This window comes from Pavona decussata, unplaced genomic scaffold (genome assembly GCF_977016875.1).
Source record: "Pavona decussata unplaced genomic scaffold, jaPavDecu1.1 SCAFFOLD_16, whole genome shotgun sequence".
Classification (NCBI taxonomy): Eukaryota; Metazoa; Cnidaria; class Anthozoa; order Scleractinia; family Agariciidae; genus Pavona; species Pavona decussata.
In genome coordinates this window covers 725001-746820 of record NW_028145439.1, presented here as the reverse complement: position 1 = coordinate 746820, position 21820 = coordinate 725001, and the positions used below count along the sequence as shown (strand labels likewise).

Below are 21820 nucleotides of genomic sequence, written 5' to 3'. Positions count from 1 at the left end.
TAAAATATTGCATTCTGATTGGACCGTTTTTGTTAAAGACAATAAGGACAATACGAGACAAAAAGATCCCCTCTAGGAGAAAACTGAATTTGATACATCTAAAACGAGTTAATAATTGAAAGATGCGCATTTGTGGATACAAACGGCCCCCATTTTATAACGTGGGCTGCACAGGCATCCCACGTAATTACTGTCACGGACCCGTTTGCTGTGAAATTGCCGTTATTGAAATACTTCCTGCCCTGCTTGGACGTGATGTGTATAGTTCTCCCGAGTGGTCTGGGCTGAGCTAAAGCAGTTGGCCTAATTTTTTTGCTTTTCCTGCATCGACCCTGTTAAACATAAAGGAATATAATCTTTAGACATCTGAGAATGATTGCAAAGATATCTCTTGCTTCCAAGAATACGGGATTTAATTTAGGATATAAAGGTCAAAGAGTGTATTAAAGATTCTATAATTTTTTTTAAGGATTTGCTAAACGCCTGCGTTCGTCGGGGCAGTCACGGAGGACCGTTTCGTCCGCACCTGGCCGGCAGGGATAGATAACGCAAATTCAGCGACTTTCCGTTCCTGGGATCTTTTTTCCTTACTCGCTACAGTGGAAAGAGACGTCAAGTCGATAAGAAAGAACCGTGGGGACGAGGTTAATACATCATTATGATCCCCTGCCTTTACTTCAAACGGAAAGGGTGACAGAAAAGTTTTGAACGCATGCCTTGTGGTACAGTCAAATTTTCAAGGCGTCATTTTCCCGTTTTCGGACTGGCGAAAACGCTCTTTTTAAGAAGATTCAAAATCAAGTCGGGACAAGCACAATCAAAGGCTGTGAGCCAACTCTTGAATGCGGATGACACATCAGATCAAACCAATTCTAAATTTGTGGCAAGGGTGGGAAATTTGATTTCTTTCAGATTTTAATCTTAGATAGGCTAGGATATGAATTAAATCACTGTATAGTTTTTCGGTGAAATATCCTTTTATTTCAAATAAAAATGCAAATAACGAAAATCCGTTAAAATCGTCATTTGAGGCGCTAAATTATTACACGGATTTGAGAGCCTCGTGTGCAAAAACAAATCATTCTACCGCCTTTAATACACTCAAATCTGTTTTCTACGATCTCTAAATATCTGTTGGAATGATTTTGGGAAATATTGAGTCGTTCTGTGTATGTGAAATAATTTTTATCCGAGATTCGGGACCACCTACTCAGAAAATGAGGTTGGTCACACATTCCTCTCAATAACGACCAATAACGTCTTGGCTTACATGCAGACGTCTCGTATTTTGTTGCACTTTTCAGAGGGCAACAAAGGTAATAGGAAATAAAAAACAGGAAACAGGAAACGGGAAATAGGAAATAGGAAACAGGAAATCTTGCACGCAAGCTAACGTCTGCGTCTGGAGGCTATCTCTGAACTCCCTTGGCATCCAGAGCTTGGCAACGGAGTCTTGACACGCGCACGCGGTTGAGGCGCATTGCCGGAAACTAAAGAGGGTCCAAATAGAAAAAATAGTTGTTTTTTTAAAAAACAAATATATTTCAGTTATTCTAGCTTTTGTTGCTTGCTCTCTCAAGCTTGTCACCTCCGCCGTTGGGATCAGTCTGCCGTTAATATTTTCCAAATAGAAAAACTGAAAACCACAACGGATGCCAGAAACCAGAGACGGCTTGTACTTTGGCCGGAAACCGAAAACTAAATTCTTAGAAAAGGAAAAACCGCAAACCGCAACAGACACCAAAACCGAAAAACCGAAGTTTTGAGGTGGAAAACCGAAAAACCGACCTAAAAAATGGCCAAAAGCGAAAAACTGAAAATCCCAATGCCCCACTCCTAGAATGATAAAAAATGTCTGCGCTTACAGTCAATCTTGCATTATTGCAAGCAGCCGTTTGTTCGTCACGCAGTGCAATGTCATGGACATTATAGGGGGGTGGAGGAGGGTGAAAATACGAAACATGGCCATACTCAAGGCAACAACAACAATTAAGATTTTAAAAACTGATTTGTAACCCGATGGTTGCATAATAAATATAAAAATGTTACACTGGTTGAAAGGTATTAAAAAGATTTTAATGTCCCAACGTTTCGGCTACTTGTAAAAGCCTTTTTGAGGGGTAATAAAATACAAGCGTAGTAGTTGGTAGTAAAAACGAAATATATTAGAGAGTTAGGTTTTGTCCAATAAAGAGTCAAGGCCCTGTTCTCTTGGGGCAGGTAAATGCCGTCATCGCGATTGAGTGGACTTTTGCGAATCGCAAATGGACGGTCACAAGGTGCTTATATACCTACCCGCAAATAGCTGAAGCTAGTCGAGGCGGGTAGGTATGTTTATACTAAACTAAATACAAATACATTTGGTGTTTACAACTGAATTGACTAAAATAAAAGTTAAATAAGTAGTAAACAAACAAGTAACGCAAAAAAAGGGATTCGCTAGCTGATAGAAATGAAAGGATTGTTACATATTCAGAAGCTTTTTATTATTTCAAGAATTTAAGAAGGTGTAAGATAAGTATTTTCTTTTTCTGATCACTGGTGACGGCAACCGTCACCAGTGATCAGTTGAGATGGCCGGAGTACAGGCGACTTAAAAATCGAGTAAACCATTCTATTAAGGCTTGAAAGAAGAATTACTATCATTCCTAGTTCGAGGATAACGTTGGAAAAGCTAAGCCGACTTGGAATGGAATTAATACATTATTATCGCGAAAGAAAAACTTTGCTCCAGCGTCAAAATTGATTATTGGTGACCCGGTGATAACTGATCCTCATGAGCAAGGCAACGCTTTTAACAGGCATTTCCCTGATGTTGGCCCTAACTTAGCGGCTAACATAAGTCCTCTTCGAGTCAATTTTCGTGATTTTGTAGAATCCTGTGACATGCAGCACCTTCGAGCTTGAATTGCTCACCATTGATGGATTGTGCAAACTTGTGAACGATATTCCTGTGGGCAAGGCTGATGGCCTCGATGGTATTCCAACTTGCCTTCCCTGGCACATATTTTTAATTTAGTTATTTCCACTGGAATCATTCCCAAAGACTGGAAAAGTGCTAGAGTAACTTCAATTTTCAAAGCTGATTCGAAGGTTGACCCAGCTAATTACAGGCCAATTTCTGTACTTTCTGTAATTGCCAAACTCTTTGAATAAGCCATCTTTAATCAGGTACAGTCAACTCTCGCCTTGTGGACACCTCGCTATTACGGACACCCCAATAATACGGACAGCAGCTAAATCCCCGGCAAAAATACATTACAGACGTTTGATTGAAATAAATTCCCGCTATTACGGACTCTCGCTATTAAGGACACTAACTCGCGGTCCCAAGGGTGTCCGCAATAAAGGGAGTTGACTGTATATGCATATTTAAATGACAGTAAGCTACTTTCGAAATTTCAGTCTGGTTTTAGACCTATGCACCCTACTCTTACAGCTCTTATTGGTATCGGAACATCGACGACCGTTTGAAAAATGCCATTCTGTTTATTAACTTAAAAAAGGCATTGATCCTCCTATCAAAATTGGAGCTGTATGGGTTTAAAGGTGAAAGTCTCAATCTTTTCCGAGACTACCTCTCTGATAGGACTCAGGTTACAGTTATAAACAACGTAAATTCTGAAACTAGCTTCATTCTGCCTCGTTCCCAGACGTCTCTCTCTCTCTCTCTATCTCTCTCTGTGCACGCAAAGGACGGCGGGAAGGAGAAAGGGGGAGAGACGTCTGGCAGATCTTGTTTTCAAGATGGCGGAATGTTTAATGGCGGACGATTACGTAATTTTTAAAAACGAATTTAGACCTGTACATTTCGCTTATTTAGAACAAAAAATAGCATGTCCACATCCAGTGTGCCAAGAGGAGTCTGTTTTCTTTCAAAAAAATGGACTTCAGCAACATTACCGAATTCGACATGCTGAAGCTCGTTTCGTGCAGAAAATCGAAGAAGCAGCCCATGTCAGAATGAAAAAGTTACACGGCAAGGAAACGAGAAATATCCTAGAGAAGCTTTACGAGAAACGCTCACGACAGGTAATATTTTAATACATATTTATGAGAATGTTCGTTACGGTACATGACTTTTGCATTCGTAATTAAGCTTAATTTAATAGCTCAATGCGCACTTCCATTGCTTTAGGTCCCCAGTGATGAAACCATCTACTCCGTCGGAATAGCCAACGACAAGCTAAGAGTTGTGGCAAAACGGCCAAATGAGGCCGCGAAGATGTTCGGCATGTATCTGTTGCACGCTGGTGTGTTGAATGAGTATTCGAAAGGGAACAAAGGAGTCATAATATCAGTGTCTACCTCCAGCCTGTTGGTCAATTTCAAGGCATGGTACAGCCACAAAGAAATTCATGGTGGATCGAAAGGCACCGTCATTACACTAGAAGCTTGCTTTGTTAAAAAGGTAATACTTTATTTAAGATTATACTGTCTCGAGATTAAAACATGATCCAGTACAAACTTTTTGACCGATTAACGTTTTGAGCAATGATTCAGAAATCGAAAACTACTATTCATTCTTTCACTGGATTGTTTTCGTTATCTCTGCTTTTTATAAATGTAAATATCAATTTCTATGTTTGTCACAGGATTACATGCCCGCAGACCTTGATCTTGTAATTAAATGGGCCACCTTTTTTTAAATTCTACTACCTCTTTCTATGATCAAACGCTGACAAACATCTGAAAACTTATCTTCTTTTATAAATTGTCGTTGTTCTTGTTTTGTAATATTACACAGGTCAAACGATGCACATAAATAATCCTCTTTTTGTTTTAAAACCAATTTTTGTTTATGTTATTTTTAAGGTTATGGAGAATTTTGTTACCCCTCTAGAGGAACATGAAGTGGTCAGTGAGATGCCAGTGGAACAGCCAGCTAGCCAGACAGGAGATGTGCCTCTAGACACCTTAAAAAATGTCTTTGGATATGACAAATTTCGTGGGAAACAACAAAATGCAGTAAATGCCATTTTAAATAAAAATGATTGTGTTGTCCTGATGCCAACTGGTGGAGGAAAAACCGTGTGCTACGCAGTTCCCGGGATCATTCTACCTGGAGTCACCATTGTCATCACACCGCTGATTGCCCTTATACTTGACCAAGTTCAGCGACTGCGCAAGGTTGGACTTACTGTGTGTTACCTTGTGTCCAGTATGAAAGACGAAGAGAAAATGGTTGTTTATCACAACTTAAGTATGCCTAACCCGTCTTACAAGTTTCTCTTTACTACTCCTGAAACTATAACAACACCAAATGTTAAGCGTTTGCTGCAAACAATGTCTGCTAATAACATGCTAGCCCAGTTTGTTGTAGATGAGGCCCACTGTATCGACTGTTGGGGGTTCAATTTCCGTCCTAGTTACTCCAGCCTGGGGGCACTAAAGGATTATGGTGTACCCATGGTGGCGCTGACAGCAACCGCAACTGACAGAACTGTGTCAGTAATAACCCTCCAATTGCGACTGGACAACCCAATTATTGTTGCCCAGTCATTTTTGAGAAGCAACTTACATTTCAGTGTGGTTTCTAAGAAGTCTTCTGCCAAAGATGACATTGCTAAGTTAATCGGCGAAGACTTTGCCAATTCTTGTGGTATCGTTTACTGTATGGAACGGAAAGACACTATTGAGCTGGCCTATACACTTAACGCTAAAGGTATAAATGCCACATATTTTCATGGGGCACTGGATCCGTTTGAGAAAAAGGAAACAAGTTCTGCCTGGCTAGAGGGACGAGCACTTGTTATGTGTGCCACATCTGCATTTGGAATGGGAATTGATAAAGCCAATGTCCGTTTTGTGATTCATCACACACTACCAAAGTCTCCTGTTGAGTACTACCAAGAAGCTGGCAGGGCTGGACGGGATGGTGCTCAGGCAAAGTGCATTATCTTTTTTAAATTTGAGGACAGGGGTAAACAACTTCAGATGATCACATCTTTAGCTGACAATGAGCACAAAAGTTTGGCTCATGAAAGTCTCAATGCAATTTCTATGTATTGTATTAATAATGGCTGTAGAACCAAGCAGTTGCTACAGTACTTTGGTGAAGTAGTAGGTGATTGTAACAATTGCGATGCCTGTCACAAAGCACATCACCCAGCCAGCAGGGATGCCTCGGAAGATGGAAAGAGTGTTGTTCAGTGTGTGGAGGGTATGCTGCACCTTCATTCGAAGGTGTCTTTAAAACAAGTTGTCCTCACCTTCATTGGTTCTAAGCGAAAAGAAGTGACTGCCAAGAAATTCAATGAAGTCCAGAAATTTGCCTCAGGCAAAGGTAACTTTTCATTCCAGTCTGCCTCAAAGTTTATTCAGTTGCTTATTGTCAGAAACATTTTAAAAGAAAACATCCCATGCTCTACTGATTCAACAAAGACAGCAGCAATTACAATTGGTCCTGAAGCAAGAGCCCTTACAAATGATGAAATCAGTGTAAAGAGACTAGAGTGAGAACTAAGGGTTTAAAAGGCTAAACAAGTTTGCCTTTGCACTATTTTGATATATTTCTCTCTTCTGATTTCTGTAATGTATATGCATTTGAAACAGATAATACCAGATTTTTCCAAAGGTAAAATTTAACCACATCAATATGTGTTATCCAAGCCATTGATTTCCTTGAAATGCAACAAATGATTTCCGTCATGATAGTAAATTACATATTCTTCCCAATTGGTCACCACAGAACTATTTAAATTTTTAGTGCCTTGGCTGTGGTGCTTAACCCTAATGAGAGATTATTTGTCACTGTTAAATCTGACGAGGAAATCATACGATGTTACCTTTCAAAATCTTTAGCAAAACTTTTGCATAGTATTATTTATTTCTAAGGATTAAAAAAATATATTTTATGGGGGAATTTTTCACTTTGGCCTCTGTTGGGAGTGAAGGGATAATCAAGTAAATACCAAAAATGCAAGAAATATACCCTTAGTAGCTGGTGACCTGCCTATTGCATAAATTATGGGATACAACCTAAACAATACCAGAGATGGAAAGAGCATGAGAAAATTAGCTAGATGGCAGGAATTGTTAGATGATCTAAACAAAAGACTAAGATAATGCAGGGTATTCCATTTATGTATAATGAAAAGCTAATTTATTCCAGCCACCATTAAATCACACTTGTCTAACCTTAAAACTGGCTGATCCTTGTTTTGTTCTATGCTCTTTCAATCACTGGGTTTCTTTTTTGGTTGTACCACATAGGTCACATGAACCCAAGTTGCAATAGGCCTATTGATCAATGCAAAGTCAGTCCTGTAGGCTGTTATATTGTAGATTTTTTGTATTAAGGTAGATGTGTTGTCAATCAGTAACCTTTAATACTACAATGAGTTACATTTATCCTAAAATACAGTTTTAATTTCACTTGACACATGTTTGAAGTTCTTAGTTCCTTGTTTAGAAGTGGTGAAATGTCCATTTGTAGATACCAATTCCATTATTCTTTCCTTTTTGAGGCAAATATTTGAAAATGAAATTGTCTTATTTCGATCTCAATTTAAATTAAATTTGACATGAATCTCTCTTGGCTTTTCAAATAGAGAAACAATGTTACTATGATGGTGTTGTCACTGACAATATGCTCTTTGCAAGACTAGGTCATGTGACATTCCTTCAGCAAAAAATTAAGGGATACAGCTCTAAAAATACCATAGATGGAAAAGAGCAGGAGAAAATTAACCAGAAGGCAAATATTGGGGTTACTGACGCATAAGACTAAGATTTTATAGCTGCTAAAATTTCTGGAAAATTATAAGGATTTGTATGGAAAACTTGCTGGGACATATGCTTTGTAATCCAGCAAGTTTTTTCATACAAATCCCTATAATTTTTCAGATATTTTAACAGTCATAAAATCTTGGTCCTATTTGTCACTAACCTCAAAGTTCGGCGTATGCCTAATGTTATCATGCTCTTTCCATCTATGGTTCTTTTAGAGCTGTATCCCATAATTTTTGCTGAAGGAATGTCACATGACCTATTCCAGCAAAGGGCATATTCAATAGAAAAAATTTATTAAAATACACAAAAAGACTGAAAAGGAAACCAAGCTAAAACAATGCCTTAAAAATCTGACCCCTACCCCCCCCCCCACCCTTACCCACCTCAAAAATGAAATTTTGTGTCATTGACAACTCCAACATGAAAAAGTTGGTTGAAAAGCTATAATGATTTTCAATCTTGTGACAGTAACCTTCTTTCAGCAAAACATTCATACATTTTTTGGTCAAACTTCTGCTTTATCTTGTCAATTCCCTTCTGAAAAACATCCTTCAGACTTTTGGTAATGCTCCCTTCACATTGCCCTTGCATATTGTACTTGTGGACTGTTGTGTTGTCCTTCTGTGGCTGGAAGAATTTCTCCTTGAGGCAGAACCACATGCCTTTCAACTGATCAGGCATTGGGTCTTGCTCCTTGTGTTTGCTGGTAACATGCACATCAAAAGCTTCCCTGTCTGCATATGCCCTTCTTACCTGGCCGAATAATTGGACATTGGCCATAAGCCGCTTGCACATCTGTACACTTGTATGTCCTGTCGTGGTAAAAAATATATATTTTCCTTAAGCTTACTGTCAGTCAATGTTTAATGTAATCAAACAATAAATTGACTTTACAAGGTTTACACTGGCAATTTAACTTCCAATATACACATGTTGTGGTTGAATTTATTAAGGGATAAAACTATTCAAGCCAGTTTGATTGTTATTTACTTTTGTCTTGCATACATTAAAAAAAAAAAAACAAAAGAAGGAAAATAAAAAAGAATAAATGAAAGAATGAAAAGAATGAAAGGTCAATAAAGTTTATACCAAAGCATACATTATGTAATATACAAAATCAAAGTTTGACAAAGAAGAAGACGGTCATAACGGATGCTTTTGATAATAATATAATAATAACAATATTTATCCATGGAGGCCACTCGCCTTGGCAGTTTTCAGTGGGGCCCTGCATAATAATAATAATAATTCCCTTGAAAAAGAGGGCTCAAAGTAAAGTTATTTTTATGTACATAATAGAACTGTACATGTAAAGCTGGAATTCACCTGACACATAATTCTTGAGGGGCTGTACTATGTATGTTTCTACATACTCGTCCAAGTCAATGTTGGCACCCTTGTTTCCCTTCATGCTTATGCTACAGTTCTGCTGCATCATCTTCCGAACAGCTAGAGGCCACCTTGCAATAAAGTTTACAACATGAACTAGTGATTCTGTCCAGTAGTTCTTCATTCCCAGCTGGCAAAATATTGGCAACAACACGAGCCACACAGTTTCCCTGCTTACACCATCTCCATGTTTTGTAGCACGGCAATAGAGTTCAAGCAGTGGTGCATACATGGTGATAAGTTCAGCATGATATTTAAAGGATGCATCTTCAGCTGCTCCATCTTCTAGCCACCTCTTAAAGGCATCCAGAAGCACTCCAGTGTGTGATCCACTGCGACGCAGGGATGCCTTCAGATCAGACTCTGAAGGAAAATAGGAAGACTTCTTAAATTCTTGAACAGCTGCAAGGCCATAAGCTAGTCCCCCATCGCGTACTGCTTCCTTGATTCGGCCCAAATTCTGTTCCTGGAATTTCTTTTTACCAAATGCCTCTTGTGTTAACTTCGGTCTTTTCATTACTTTGTGGATAAGGTAATGAAAGCCTCCTTTGCCCATCACCTTAAAACAAGCTTCACACAGATATCCCTTAGTGTGCATGTCACCTGGAAATTCTGAACACCAACCATATGCTGACGTGGAACGATTTCTGACACCCCTGCAGACTTTATTTGTTCCATTATCACCAACAATAATTGTCGGGCATGCATTGCATGCTGGCCGATTAAAAACAAAACCATCATTTCCATCTTCATCAATTGAAACCTCTTCAGATGCAACATTCAATTCATCACTAGTAATACCTCCTTCAAACCTTAGCAACAACAGTCTATCTTCTTCATTGTCAGGCTCATTTTCAAATAAGTTGACAATGTCCTCCAAGCCCATTGCCTTGGCAATATCAAGTGGACTTGGCATCCTAATGAACAGTGGTCCAGAGCTCAGTGCAAAATGTCCATGAAGAAGCTTCACCAGCTTTTCATTTTTGTTTAGCACAGCCAAGGTTAGTGGCGAAGCTCCACATCCTTCTAAACAGTTTAGGTCAATTCCAACATGTAATAACGACTGGATCAATGTCTCATTGTTATCCTCCACAGCAGCATGCAAAATTGTTCTTCCAAAATGGTCCATGTTGGAAGTGTCCCAGTCACAACGTGTTTTTTCCATCTCATTAAGAAATCGTTCGAATGCAGTAGAGTCTGGGTCATGGACAGCCTTCCACATTTTCTTCACCACACCGTCATACATCTTGTTGAATTTGCCATCGATTTTCTGAAACATATTTTTCTTGGACTCGGTAGGAGTTTCTCTACTTTCAACATTTTCACCATCATTATCATCATCATCATTATCATCACCAGCATGATAATCACATTGTTCATCTCCATCCGTAGCAGCAGTAACAAAGCATGTGTCTTCTTCATCATCAGCCTCTACCGAAGCAGCACCTTCGACACCCTTTTCTCTCCTTTCAAGTTGTAATTTGAGCTCTTTCATCTCTGACTTGTGTTTCTCTAAAAGTGTTAAGAATTCGAACCTGTTGCGAGCTTCTTTCAAGTCGAATGTTTTAGTGTTGTCATTAAATGTCAAGAAGCATGTGTCATGATTGCAACTGATACTGAATTCTTTACCAAATTCTTCAAGAATGCATGCAGTCCCAGTAATAGTTGAATTATCTTCAAGGGACAGTGGCAGTATTACGACATCTGACTTTGCATTGCTGCTTTGTGGATTTATCATTTCTGGAACTTGAATTAAATATTTCCCTTTCCTTCTAAGGACACTAATGTCTTGTTTACTTAGCCATTCTACAAATTCTTCCTCGGTCAAATCCTTGAAGTCCTTGTCAGGTACAGGTATCTCATTCAATCCAGTCATCAGGAGTTGCAGGTAGTAACTGTCTCGCGCCTCATTCCAGATTTTCAAGTGGTTTGGGTGACTTTCTGCTTAAAAAAGGAAAATTATTTTAGCTATCAATAGGGCATTTTCAGCTAACAGTCATCCAGAATTATATACATTATTTAACAGTGTCAGGTACCGGCTATAACCCTTTCACTTCCATAAGTGGTCATAAAAAAAGCAACTCACCAGACTCTGTCATTCACCCAGGAAAAGAAAGGATGTAAAAATGTGTACACTGTATCTTAATTTGAATAGAGTTATGTGACAAGTGACAAAAAAAATAAATAAATAAATAAATAAATAAAAAAAACCATGTTTGGTTAAAATAGTGAAAATAATTCAAGTTTTCCTGGTATTAGCAAGAAGTGAAAATGAAAGTAAGACTGATAGAAAAAAGCAAGTTATGTCAACTCACCTATTAAGACATCTTCAGCCACCAATTCTTGAACTGGACGCTGTGGTTTGATACAAGTCTCTTCATTGCGGAACAAATCTTCTATTCCTACCAAATTGGGAAGGACAGCTCCTCTTCCAGTGAAGTTCCACATTTTTGGTCCTAGAGATTTGTACAGTCGGTCATGCCTGTGTTTTCCTCTATACATGTTAATGTTGTCCATTAACAGGATGACAGGTTGTTCTGCAGGAAACTTGCTGCTGATGATCTCTGAGAAGTTGTTCAATCTTTCATCAAGAAATTTCATGCTACATGTAGTAAAAAGAAAAAGACACAACAAAATTACATTAATTTTGGTCACACTGTAATTCCTCAGATTTTCCTACCCCTGTAATAACATGCAAAGACTGAAGTATACATCCTATAACCAATTTATAGTCCTTTTTTAGACTGCCAAAAATCACAACAAATGGATTAAATAACCAAATATTTAAACAAAGTAACATAAGTGATAACCAGTTCTAAACATCTACACCTATGTACACTGTTCTACACTCTGATCACGTACATTGAGCATCTGTTTCCCCTGTGAGAGGTCAAGATGATTGACAAAAGTGAAACCAGAAAACATTGTTGAATAATGCAACAGTGTGAATCAAGCCTAGACTGTATGATTGATACTATTCTTTTTTGTTTTGTAAAATAAATTGTATCCAGAATTTCAGTTTAGATAGTTCTACATAACTTGACCAATCATAAAATCCCTCCATGTACATGTAAATGTAGTTTATAATCATTGTCAATCAACCTACATTGTATCCCAATGCAAAGAAAGGCCAACTGCATTCAACATATTGATAAATTGTTTGCCTCCTCCATAGCTTATGCAAAGCAGTCCAAACAGGAGTGGAAAGTCAGATGATGATTTGGATGATCTGATATTCAACAGGGCAGCTAGGGCATGGGATGCACACTTGAACTTATATTCATTGGTCTTAAGAAGATTTCTCTCTGCTCTTGATCCTACCACCAAACTTTCTAAAATACTGCTTATCAATGGGCAGTGTTCCTGAATGTTGGTCATGAAACTATCTATTAGGTCTCCAGTGATGAGGTCATGACGTGAGGCAATGTCACCACTTCTAAAATTTCCTTCTCTGTGCGAAGTTAAGTAGTGAATTTCTTCTTCTAAGAGCTTCTTTTGATTTTCATTTAAAACATCATGTCTCCTGACATTGAGCCTTCTGATCTCTTTCTCATACAAGTTAATCAAGCCAGAAATATATCGATCCCTTTCACGTGCTTCCTGAGCATACTGAGCAACCAACGTAAGCAAATCATTCTCCTGGAGACATTCGGCAAGACGCATCCATATTTGCTTCATGGTCTCTTCGCTTGCTTGGATTTGCCTTTTCATTGATATTATCTCATCTGCAAATTAGGCAGGAGATCACAATAGTTAAAACTAGTTGAATAGTGAGATCATTTCAATATATATATATTTTTTTATTTCAACTGATACTCAAAATAATATGTGCAGTTCCAGAAAATATCCATACTCCCCCCACAGAAGGTTTTTTATTTTGCACCCCCTTTCCCCCCAGGAAATTCTAGTTTAGCTTCATACTTTGCTTCTAAAATTTTGGCTTTTAAGACCCCCTCCCCCTAGGAATTTCTGATGACCTTCCATGGGGTGGGTATGGATTTTTTTTTTTGGAACTGCACAATGTGATGAGTAAAAGAATCATCGATGAAAGCAAATGAGTGAAACGTGAAACACTGGATTCTGAGGAATATTAAAACCGATGAAATCCTACCTTTTAGTGACTTAAACTATGCTAGCTACAAAAGAGATTCAAAAAAGATAGTTTATCATGCAAATATGTATTTCAGTAATATAATTTCCCCTAGAATTATGTTTCTTTTTTCTAAAAAAAAAAATTAAATCATACCAACCTGGATCATTCTCAACGGCTGTGTTGTATTCCAAAGAATCAAACTTTGTTTTCACAGTAACATTAATATACTTATAGGAAACCCTTTTTTCAATTAAGGAAAATAAATTACTTTAAAAAATTAGTCATACATGGCCTGAAAACTGTGTTGATAATGAAACATTATTCTTAACTACCTTATTAATAGAGCCTGAGTAAAAGCATTTAAACAGGTTTACATCAGCAAAGATTGGTAAATATCATAAACTTGCGGGTAAAATGTCGGGAATCTCAGTTTGAGTTGTTTAGAATTCATACAAAAACTAGACTACATTGACATTGACCACATTGACCAAAGAGGATACGCTTGTCCTTTACTTCTTACTCTTCTTAACTCTGAGCTTGGAAAGACTGCTTTTGTAGCTCTTGTCAAGAGGCTCTTGTCTCCCTCATCTAGATTGAGGCAATCTAACATGACAGATTGATCGGTGCTGGAGCCTTCCTTCTCTTCAAACCCTTCCCTGATCCGTGAATATAGTTCATCCTGCCTAGAACTTATCTCTCGAGAATTAAGGGACCTCCCTGAAAAGATAATGAGTGTTGTATGTGATGCACGCCTTAAAATGTTTTTTTTTTTCTTTTACTATTAACAAAAGACAACGAAAATACAGTCATATTTCACACCTACGTTTCGTATTTGGTAAACTCGCAGATTTAGAGTTTGGTGTAAGGTCATGCTTCTGTCTTGTTAATAAACTCCTTGAACAAGAAGGCCTCGGTTCTTTCACGGGAGTACTTGTATGTGGTTCGATGGATGTGCCTTACAAGAAAGGAAAAATTTATAATTAGTCGTACTTGGCGAGGTAAAACATGCATGTCATTAAATTACAAATTTATATACTTGGTTCTTTAAGCGTTCCGACACAGGTGAACAAAAAAGTATTCTGCAACCGCTCTACGGTAATTTACTCATCCTTATTCTAAAAAAACCCGACTTATTCAATGTTAAAATAAGACTTACCCGATATTGCCAAGTCATCAAATGATTCTTCAAGGTCTTCAAGTTCGAATGAATCATCACACGTATCCTCGACCTCTTTGGCAGCCATTCCTACTGAAGTATTGCGAATTTTGAACCATTTGCCAGTCCAGTTAACGTTTACAAAGTTGACAACAAAGTGCTACCAAAATCAAGCGCTTCCAAGGCTTAAAAACTCGAAAACTTTACGATGGCAAGAAAACGACAAAATTGTCAAGAAATCGACACAAGATCTCGCAGGCGCTTCCCTTCTCTTCTTTCTCCTTCCCGTGGTCCCTCGCGCTTCGTCACCAGTCGCTCGCGTTTCACGCTCGCCTTTGACCAAAATGCGAAACGAAGCGCCTGAGGAGGAGGCTGAGCTTCATTGGTTGTGGGGTGCCTCAAGGTTGAATATTCTTGGCCCCCTGCTATTCTTACTGTACATCCCAAACTGTAATCTTCTGTCAGATGTGAGAATGTACGCCGATGACACTTATCTCACGTTTGCTTCCAACGATCCTGAAGAGCTGTTTTCATCCCTGACTCACGATCTAAGCAATCGGAAACAATGGCTCGACTCTAACCGCTTAGTCTTAATGTCCTCAAGACTAAATGTCTGTTTACAGGCACAAGGCAGAGAATCTCTTTGCTCCCTAGTGAACCTCACATATGCCTTGATGGGCATTCAATTAAAAGAGTCAATAGTTACAAATGCCTGGGCGTTCAGGTTGATGAAATAATCTCGTGGGAGGCTCACATCTCCGAAGTCGTCAGTAAAGTTGCTAAAGTACTTGCTGCGCTGAGGAGGCTAAGACCGACATGTCCCCAGAGTACCCTTGTCACAATTTACAAGTCATTGATTCTTCCGCATCTCGATTATTACAGCGCTGTCAGGGGCTGTATCGGTAATGGCCTCAGCCAAAAACTAGAGAAATTACAAAACAGGGCTGCACGCATAATAATAGGGTATAGTTGGGACGCCAGATCTGCCCCGATTCTCCATGCTCTTAAATGGAATAGCCTCGCTGACAGACGTGCAAAACAACTGAAATCTTTAATGTTCAAAACTGTAAATAACCTCGTACCCGAATATCTCTCTGATAAATTCGCTAGCGTTAATACCATTCATAGACATAATCTGCGAGTTGCACAACATAACTTGTTTATTCCGCGACCGAACACTGAGGCCCTCAAGAAAAGTTTTCGTTATAGGGGCGCAGTAATATGGAACAGTCTGTCAGCGGAGGCTAAGCAGGCCGCTACTTTGAATAGTTTCTATTCCCGCTATTGTATTTTAGAATTTTTCTAACTTAGTTTTAGCACCTATTATAGGATTTTTCAATCGTGTTTGTTAATTTTAATGCCTTAGCTTTTTAGCACTAGGTTTAATGCGCACGGCTCTTTAGAAGACCACTTTTTAGTGATAAGGATTCTGTGGATAAATAAAGTTGTTAATATTATTATTATTATTATTATTATTATTGTTATTATTATTATTATTATTATTATTATTATTATTATTATTATTATTATTATTATTATGATTATTATTATTCATTTGCGCGCGTGGGCTGGGTTGTTTGGAGAGTTGCCGTGGAGGAGGTGGGGGGGGGGGAGGATAAGAGGCAGTATCAGTACTTACTAATGAAGATCACTACATCCTTTAGCTAGTTCTTTCCATCTTTAAATGCAATAGATCCTAGCATGAAACCAAAAATATCCTTCATTGTAGGCATTTGCCTAATTCATAAACCAGTCCTCATGCCACATATTGGAAACAATAGTTTTGCCCTCAAATTTGGTACGCCGGCTCCTCTCCTCAATTTATCTAATTTTGCAAACAAGTAAGCACCCCACCCCCTCTCACCCTATCCCTCACAAAAAAATGTCCTGATCCTTCAGTTGATAAATTCTGTCCGGTGTGTATTTGGTACTCGCGTGGGGTGGGCCTCTGACAGGAGGGGCGCTCTCGGGATGGATGATGTTGTGGCCCACACGCGATACGTAACACCATAATTTCCTTCAGATAGCATCCAGACACGTTTGGTGGCTTGTACCGCGTAGTCGTAGTGTTGTACCACCAAGGGTCTTAAAAGAATAGCAACCCTCCATTTTCCATGTAATAAACTTAACTTGAAAAAATTCACTTGAACACTGCAGTTCTTTCCAAAACTAAATAAAACCACAAATCGAACAAAAATTGATTTCCGTTGTTGAAACTATCGAGCATCCATTAGAAGTTCCCCTTTCGATTCACCGTTTCCAAGAGATGTGTTCCCTTCCGAAAACGCTAATTTCGCTAATTTCGACCAGCGCCAGAGTGAAATTCCGCTCCGCTATATTACGATTACTTATTCACTACCAACCACCCAAGTGAAAATCCCACTATCGCTATATCTCGCTCATTGCGCATGCGCGCATTCACGAGTTAAAAAGAGCTAAATTATTTGCTAGAGAGTGCTAGAGACAATGAAAATGTTATTTGCCAAGCAGAAAATTGTTCAACAATACGCCTGGAGGCGTTCACGCGGAATATTTTGGTCGATGCAAGCAAGAATGGCTACCCACGGTGACAATCTGTTTATACGTAAAAAATAATATTCAAAGGCATCCATTGGTGAGCTCTTGGATAGAAACAGGTTTCATTTAATTGGTACCAACTGGATGATATGCAAGGAAGGCTCAATTGAATACTTGGATGCCGAGAAAGTGTTTAAACATTGGACTAGAAAAGATTTTTTGCTACTGAAAGACGAGTGCTTTTTGTCTGTTCCCTATAAAGTACGGCAAACAAATTTAATTTTAGCGAAACAATTCAGGAATTGCAAGCTATTGATACTATGCAATGGATTATTTCTATGAAAACTTAGTTATGGATGAAGAGTTCAGTTGGGTTTTCAATTTTATCAGAAAATTCTAAACATTTCAGATTTTTCATAAATACTTACCTTTCCTAAGAACGCAGGAATCCTTTTTGGTCCAAATGCAACCTTGCAGAGCAATATAAAGGGCTGGAGGCATTACCATCTTACAGTGCTTTCCAGGATCGCTTTTTCGGACGTTTTTCACGTGGTTTTCAATTCCTTCAGGAAACGTAGCCCAGAGATTTTTCGCTTCGTTAAGAGACACTAGTAGCCTTCTTTAAGTTTCCCAGAGTGTCTCTATTGTACAGATAGCTGATAACAAAAAACACATTGACCACAGAAAGCTTACTTTATTAAAAAGTATTTATTTGAAAGGACATTTCATGACAATCTGCAGACACCAACTCGAAAATCAGTCAAACAATTTTTCATTAAAAAGCTTCCTTGTTTACTTCAATAACATAAGTTAAATACATTCTGCGGTACTCTAAACACCCTCGCGTGGCCACTTAAATAACTTAACGATGTCTTGCTTCCCACGTGCGTGTCGCTCAACCTCATTTCGTTGTATTATCTCGGGTTTCCACCCAACCCTCTGTGATGCAGTCTCGGGGTACACCATTTTTTCGTCGCCAGCCTGCACACTTTTCTGTATCACGGTCTTTTCCTCGCTGTCTTCAGTATGTCTGCTCTCTTGTTTACGCTCCTCTTCGAAATCAATTTCGTCTTGTCCGATCCTCAGTGTTTCTTGTTGTAACTGCAAGTGGTAAGATTATTGGCATCATAACACCTATTCCAGGCAAGCAAAGGTAAACGTGTTCTACAGATACAGTCAAGACAAATTCCTTTATTGCGGACACCCTCGGGACCGCAAGTTAGTGTCCTTAATAGCGAGAGGCCGTAGTAGCGGAAATTGATTTCAGTCAAACGTCTGTAATTTATTTATTTATTTATTTTTTTTTTTTGGGGGGGGGGGGGGGGGAATTAGCTGCTGTTCGTTTTATCGGGGTGCCCGTAATAGCGAGGTGTCCGCAAGGCGAGGTTGATTGTAGTGTGCGACTTAATTTTAAGTTAGCGTTAAATCTACTCAGGAATATCTTCTCTTTAAGACTGCAGAGAAGAGCATTCCGGACCTCGACTCCTGAAATGCAAAACTGTTTTTGTAATAGCTTATTCTTGTCTTGGAAGTACAAGGTTTGTTCGGGAAGATGGAAGGCTGTAATTGTTGAGATCTTTGTTAAAAGTGGAAACGTCAGACAAATAGGAGAGACACAAGCCATGGAGGAGAGAGTTTTCGCTTTGTGCTGCAACGGAGACAATAGGGGAGGGAGGGAACTTATATTCAAAATTTTACCGTAACTGACCAAATAACGATTTCACGCCCGATGCATACCTGCCGGTATTCACTGGCCAGGAAACCCCACTTGTCCGGCCAACGCCTTTGTGACAGAAGCTCTCTATTGACGTGATCTTTCCTGCGATAAAAAAGGTGCATCCTTTCAAGTTTCTCGTTTTCTTTGTTACCTACAAGTTGCTTTAAGAATTGGTGAAAGTGATCAGCCTGAAGCTGATCAACGCAAACGTAAAAAAGCAACGAACCTATTGGAAGAAGAACCAATGCAAGGTACACTACTTGCTGGGCTATAATTGCTATATTTTGTCATTATTATCAATTTTCTCACATGCTCTAGCTCTAAATTTTATTTTAGCGCCCTTACTAATAATAAAGTTAATATGTTTTGGCAATATTGTTTAGTTGGTTTGCAACTACCATTCCAATTGACCCATAAGTAAATGTCTATCTGATCTGATCTTAAAACGGTTTAGGTGAACAGCAAGGTACAATTTTTGCATCTCCTCCCGAAATGAACGTTGCAATTTAAACACCCTGTAATGACAATGCACGAGAGATAGATGATCCGAACTTATTATAAAACTGGGCCCAATTATTCGGAAGTTCATTAGCACTGATTCAGGATTAAACGTTAACTTAACATTTCATTTTGCTGGTTGAAAATGTTTTGCAGAAGCTAATGTTTAGCTGAAGTGAGGGGAGTCAGATCAAAGTCGAAAATGAAGAGCAAAACCGTTTTGGCAAAATCATTGTTGATTCAAAGTTGAAGCTGATCCTGAACAAGTTTAATCTTGCTTTGAAGAACCAGGCCCTGTTCTAAGGCCAGTTAAAAGATAAACAAATCAAAACACTAACCATATTTCATCGTTGTGCACGAAGTTGCACGCTTTTACTTTTCCCCTCGATCCAAACATGGTTCCTCAGTGTTTCAAGTCACATGCCCACATCTAACTTTCAGAAATCATTATGACGTCAAAGTGCACATTTGCTTTACGATTATTGCGCGCGCACGATGAAAACGTATTGGTCGATTCTTTAGCCTTCGAACATAAATTTTACAATAACTGCAGAAATTCTCGCGTGCTTATTGGCTAATTTTTCATGGTAAATAAGCGGACATACACGTGAATTTATAATTTTTGCGATGTTGACGTAACATCAACGTCAATCTGTCACTTTTCAACCAATAGAAAGTAAAGTAAAGTCGCACAAGAGCCTAAGTGGCCCACACGGCCGGAGCTTAGCCCGGTTTCTGTAGCATGAAGCAACTAGGAGTATTGCTACTCCCCCCTGGATGGGATGCTAGTCCATCGCAGGGTTACCCCCAGCAGTATGTCGCCGGTACCCATTTATACATCTGGGTGAAGAAAGACAATGTGGAGCAAAGTTTCTTGTCTAAGGAAACAACACAGCAATGAAGAGACCAACCAACGGCCCTCAGATCTTCGACCGTCTGATCGAAAGTCCGACGCGCTAACCACTTCACCACCGCGCCTCCAACCAATAGAAAGTCTGCCTTTTTTCTATCAACCAATAAGAGAGCGAGACAAGTTTAAGTTTTTAACTTTTTCGCATTTTATGCCCCGTTTTGACTTCATTTTGTCCCTTCTGGCTTTTTTTATAGCAAACAAAATCGGACCGATCCACAGCTACTTCGACAATGTTATGGTGAAATTCATTATCAATAACAGGACAGGCACACAAAAAACTGACGTCAATTTGTTAACTTTCAGCACCTTCCATTCAACTGGTTGAAATGTAAATGTAATAGCGTACGTGGATACACTGGAAATTTGCTGAAACAAACGGACGATCTTCGGCCGGGTACCCCACTTTCTCTGCTCTAATCGTTTCGCAAAAATGCTATCCATTTTGAAGGCTTCCTGTGTCGTCCTGTAAGTTATTTCTTAAATTTAGCCATGATATTGTTCAGTGTAGCTTACAGAGGGCGTTAACCTAGATGGATTTGGTATAGATAGTTTCAGCTTTTTTAACCCAAAATGTTGGCTATAAGTGAAAAGTACACTACTCGTAAATATAAAGGGCTTTCCAGCGAAAGTTAAATAACCCAAAGGCAGTTATCATCTGTAAGGCGTTGAACGACCTTGTCATAACCGAACCAAAATTTCTCGCACTGATGGGTTTATCAAAATCTCTTAGCTATGGGGCTTAACTGCGTCTGGAGAGGACACAAATGAGATGGTAGACCCACAGAATGAACGGTCACAGTCACAGTACTGAGAATAAATGCTTACCCGAGACTAGTCTGGCGTGAATAAGCTTACATTTAATTAGAATAGAGGTAAGCCAAGAAACGAAGAAACCGATACCCCTTTTAACTGCACCCTTTGGCGTTTGCCCGGCTCGTTTGTCCCCGCTGTGGGGCATTTGCCAACTTTTTTTCAAAAAATGCTATTCCCCCGTCCCCTGGGGGTAAAGGGTGGACACTGTTGGAATTAACTGCGATAAACTCACGGAAACCGAAAAAACCCTTTTCCGCACTGTTGTGTACTATCGGATAAGCTGTCTTTAAAGTGCACAAAGACATACTGCTCGTTTTGCTACAAAGACTTACAGCCAGGAGGAAGGCTGTCACGCGTGCTTTGTCGTACACAACGAAGTAGCACTCCCAATTTCAGCCCATGTTCAACTTAAGTCAGATTTTAAACCTTGCAATTTTCATTCCTGTACAAGCATCATGCGATGTATGCAAGTTCAGTTTCCGTCCGACTGAACCATAAGTGAGTGCAAAACTTGATCACGTGGGATTTTAAGCAACTGCATTGATTCAAGATGATTGATACCAAAATATAACCGAGATTTCCCGAGTTTTGACCTTGGCTGAGTCCCTACGAGGGGACCTAACACTCTGGAAGGTCCTTCAGAAATCGCCAAGCAGTTGAGTTAAAGTGTATAGGAAAGATCTCTTTTTGATGTGCTTGTTGTCACATGATTATGATCCCCGCGTTTGAGGCGTGATCAATATCGCGCAAGACGGTAGACTGGGGCTAGTAGTGCTGTGACGTCATTGCAGAAACGCTTTGTCTGGCGGTTTCTCTATTCCTCAGTTGCGAGGGTAGGCATTAATTTTTATTGCCAACAGCTTTCAAGCCAGGTAAATTGTCAATGACAACAACAGGAATTACACCAAAGCATTTTATTCAATTCACAAGTAAGAACAATTATTTACCTCTGAGGTCACACAAGGAAATAACCGACAAGGAAATGCCATC

The 21820-nt window shown here is 39.1% G+C and overlaps 4 protein-coding genes across 4 annotated transcripts in view; 1 reads left to right on the top strand and 3 right to left on the bottom strand.

Annotated features, from left to right (window-relative positions):
• Positions 1–3727: 3727 nt before the first annotated feature.
• On the top strand, positions 3728–8076 carry LOC146487181 (uncharacterized). Its single transcript, XM_085086265.1, has 3 exons — positions 3728–4032; positions 4139–4411; positions 4816–8076. Exons 1-3 carry the CDS (start codon positions 3748–3750, stop codon positions 6457–6459), a joined length of 2202 nt encoding a protein of 733 aa, XP_084942391.1. The 5' UTR covers positions 3728–3747; the 3' UTR covers positions 6460–8076.
• A 42-nt stretch (positions 8077–8118) lies between these two features.
• On the bottom strand, positions 8119–14742 carry LOC146487180 (uncharacterized). Its single transcript, XM_085086255.1, has 8 exons — positions 14373–14742; positions 14040–14171; positions 13717–13933; positions 13374–13456; positions 12230–12848; positions 11439–11725; positions 9061–11064; positions 8119–8546 (listed from the first exon to the last, which is right to left on the bottom strand). Exons 1-8 carry the CDS (start codon positions 14458–14460, stop codon positions 8188–8190), a joined length of 3789 nt encoding a protein of 1262 aa, XP_084942381.1. The 5' UTR covers positions 14461–14742; the 3' UTR covers positions 8119–8187.
• A 2826-nt stretch (positions 14743–17568) lies between these two features.
• On the bottom strand, positions 17569–19580 carry LOC146487179 (uncharacterized). The gene is made up of 3 exons (XM_085085335.1): positions 19443–19580; positions 18627–18708; positions 17569–17990 (listed from the first exon to the last, which is right to left on the bottom strand). Exons 1-3 carry the CDS (start codon positions 19499–19501, stop codon positions 17721–17723), a joined length of 411 nt encoding a protein of 136 aa, XP_084941461.1. The 5' UTR covers positions 19502–19580; the 3' UTR covers positions 17569–17720.
• A 2149-nt stretch (positions 19581–21729) lies between these two features.
• The window catches only part of LOC146487177 (cytochrome c oxidase subunit 7A2-like, mitochondrial), a 6906-nt gene continuing 6815 nt past the window's right edge, over positions 21730–21820 (bottom strand). The window contains exon 3 of the mRNA XM_085086233.1: positions 21730–21820. This exon is cut by the window's right edge and continues 313 nt beyond it. The gene's annotated coding sequence lies outside the window, so the exon portion shown is untranslated.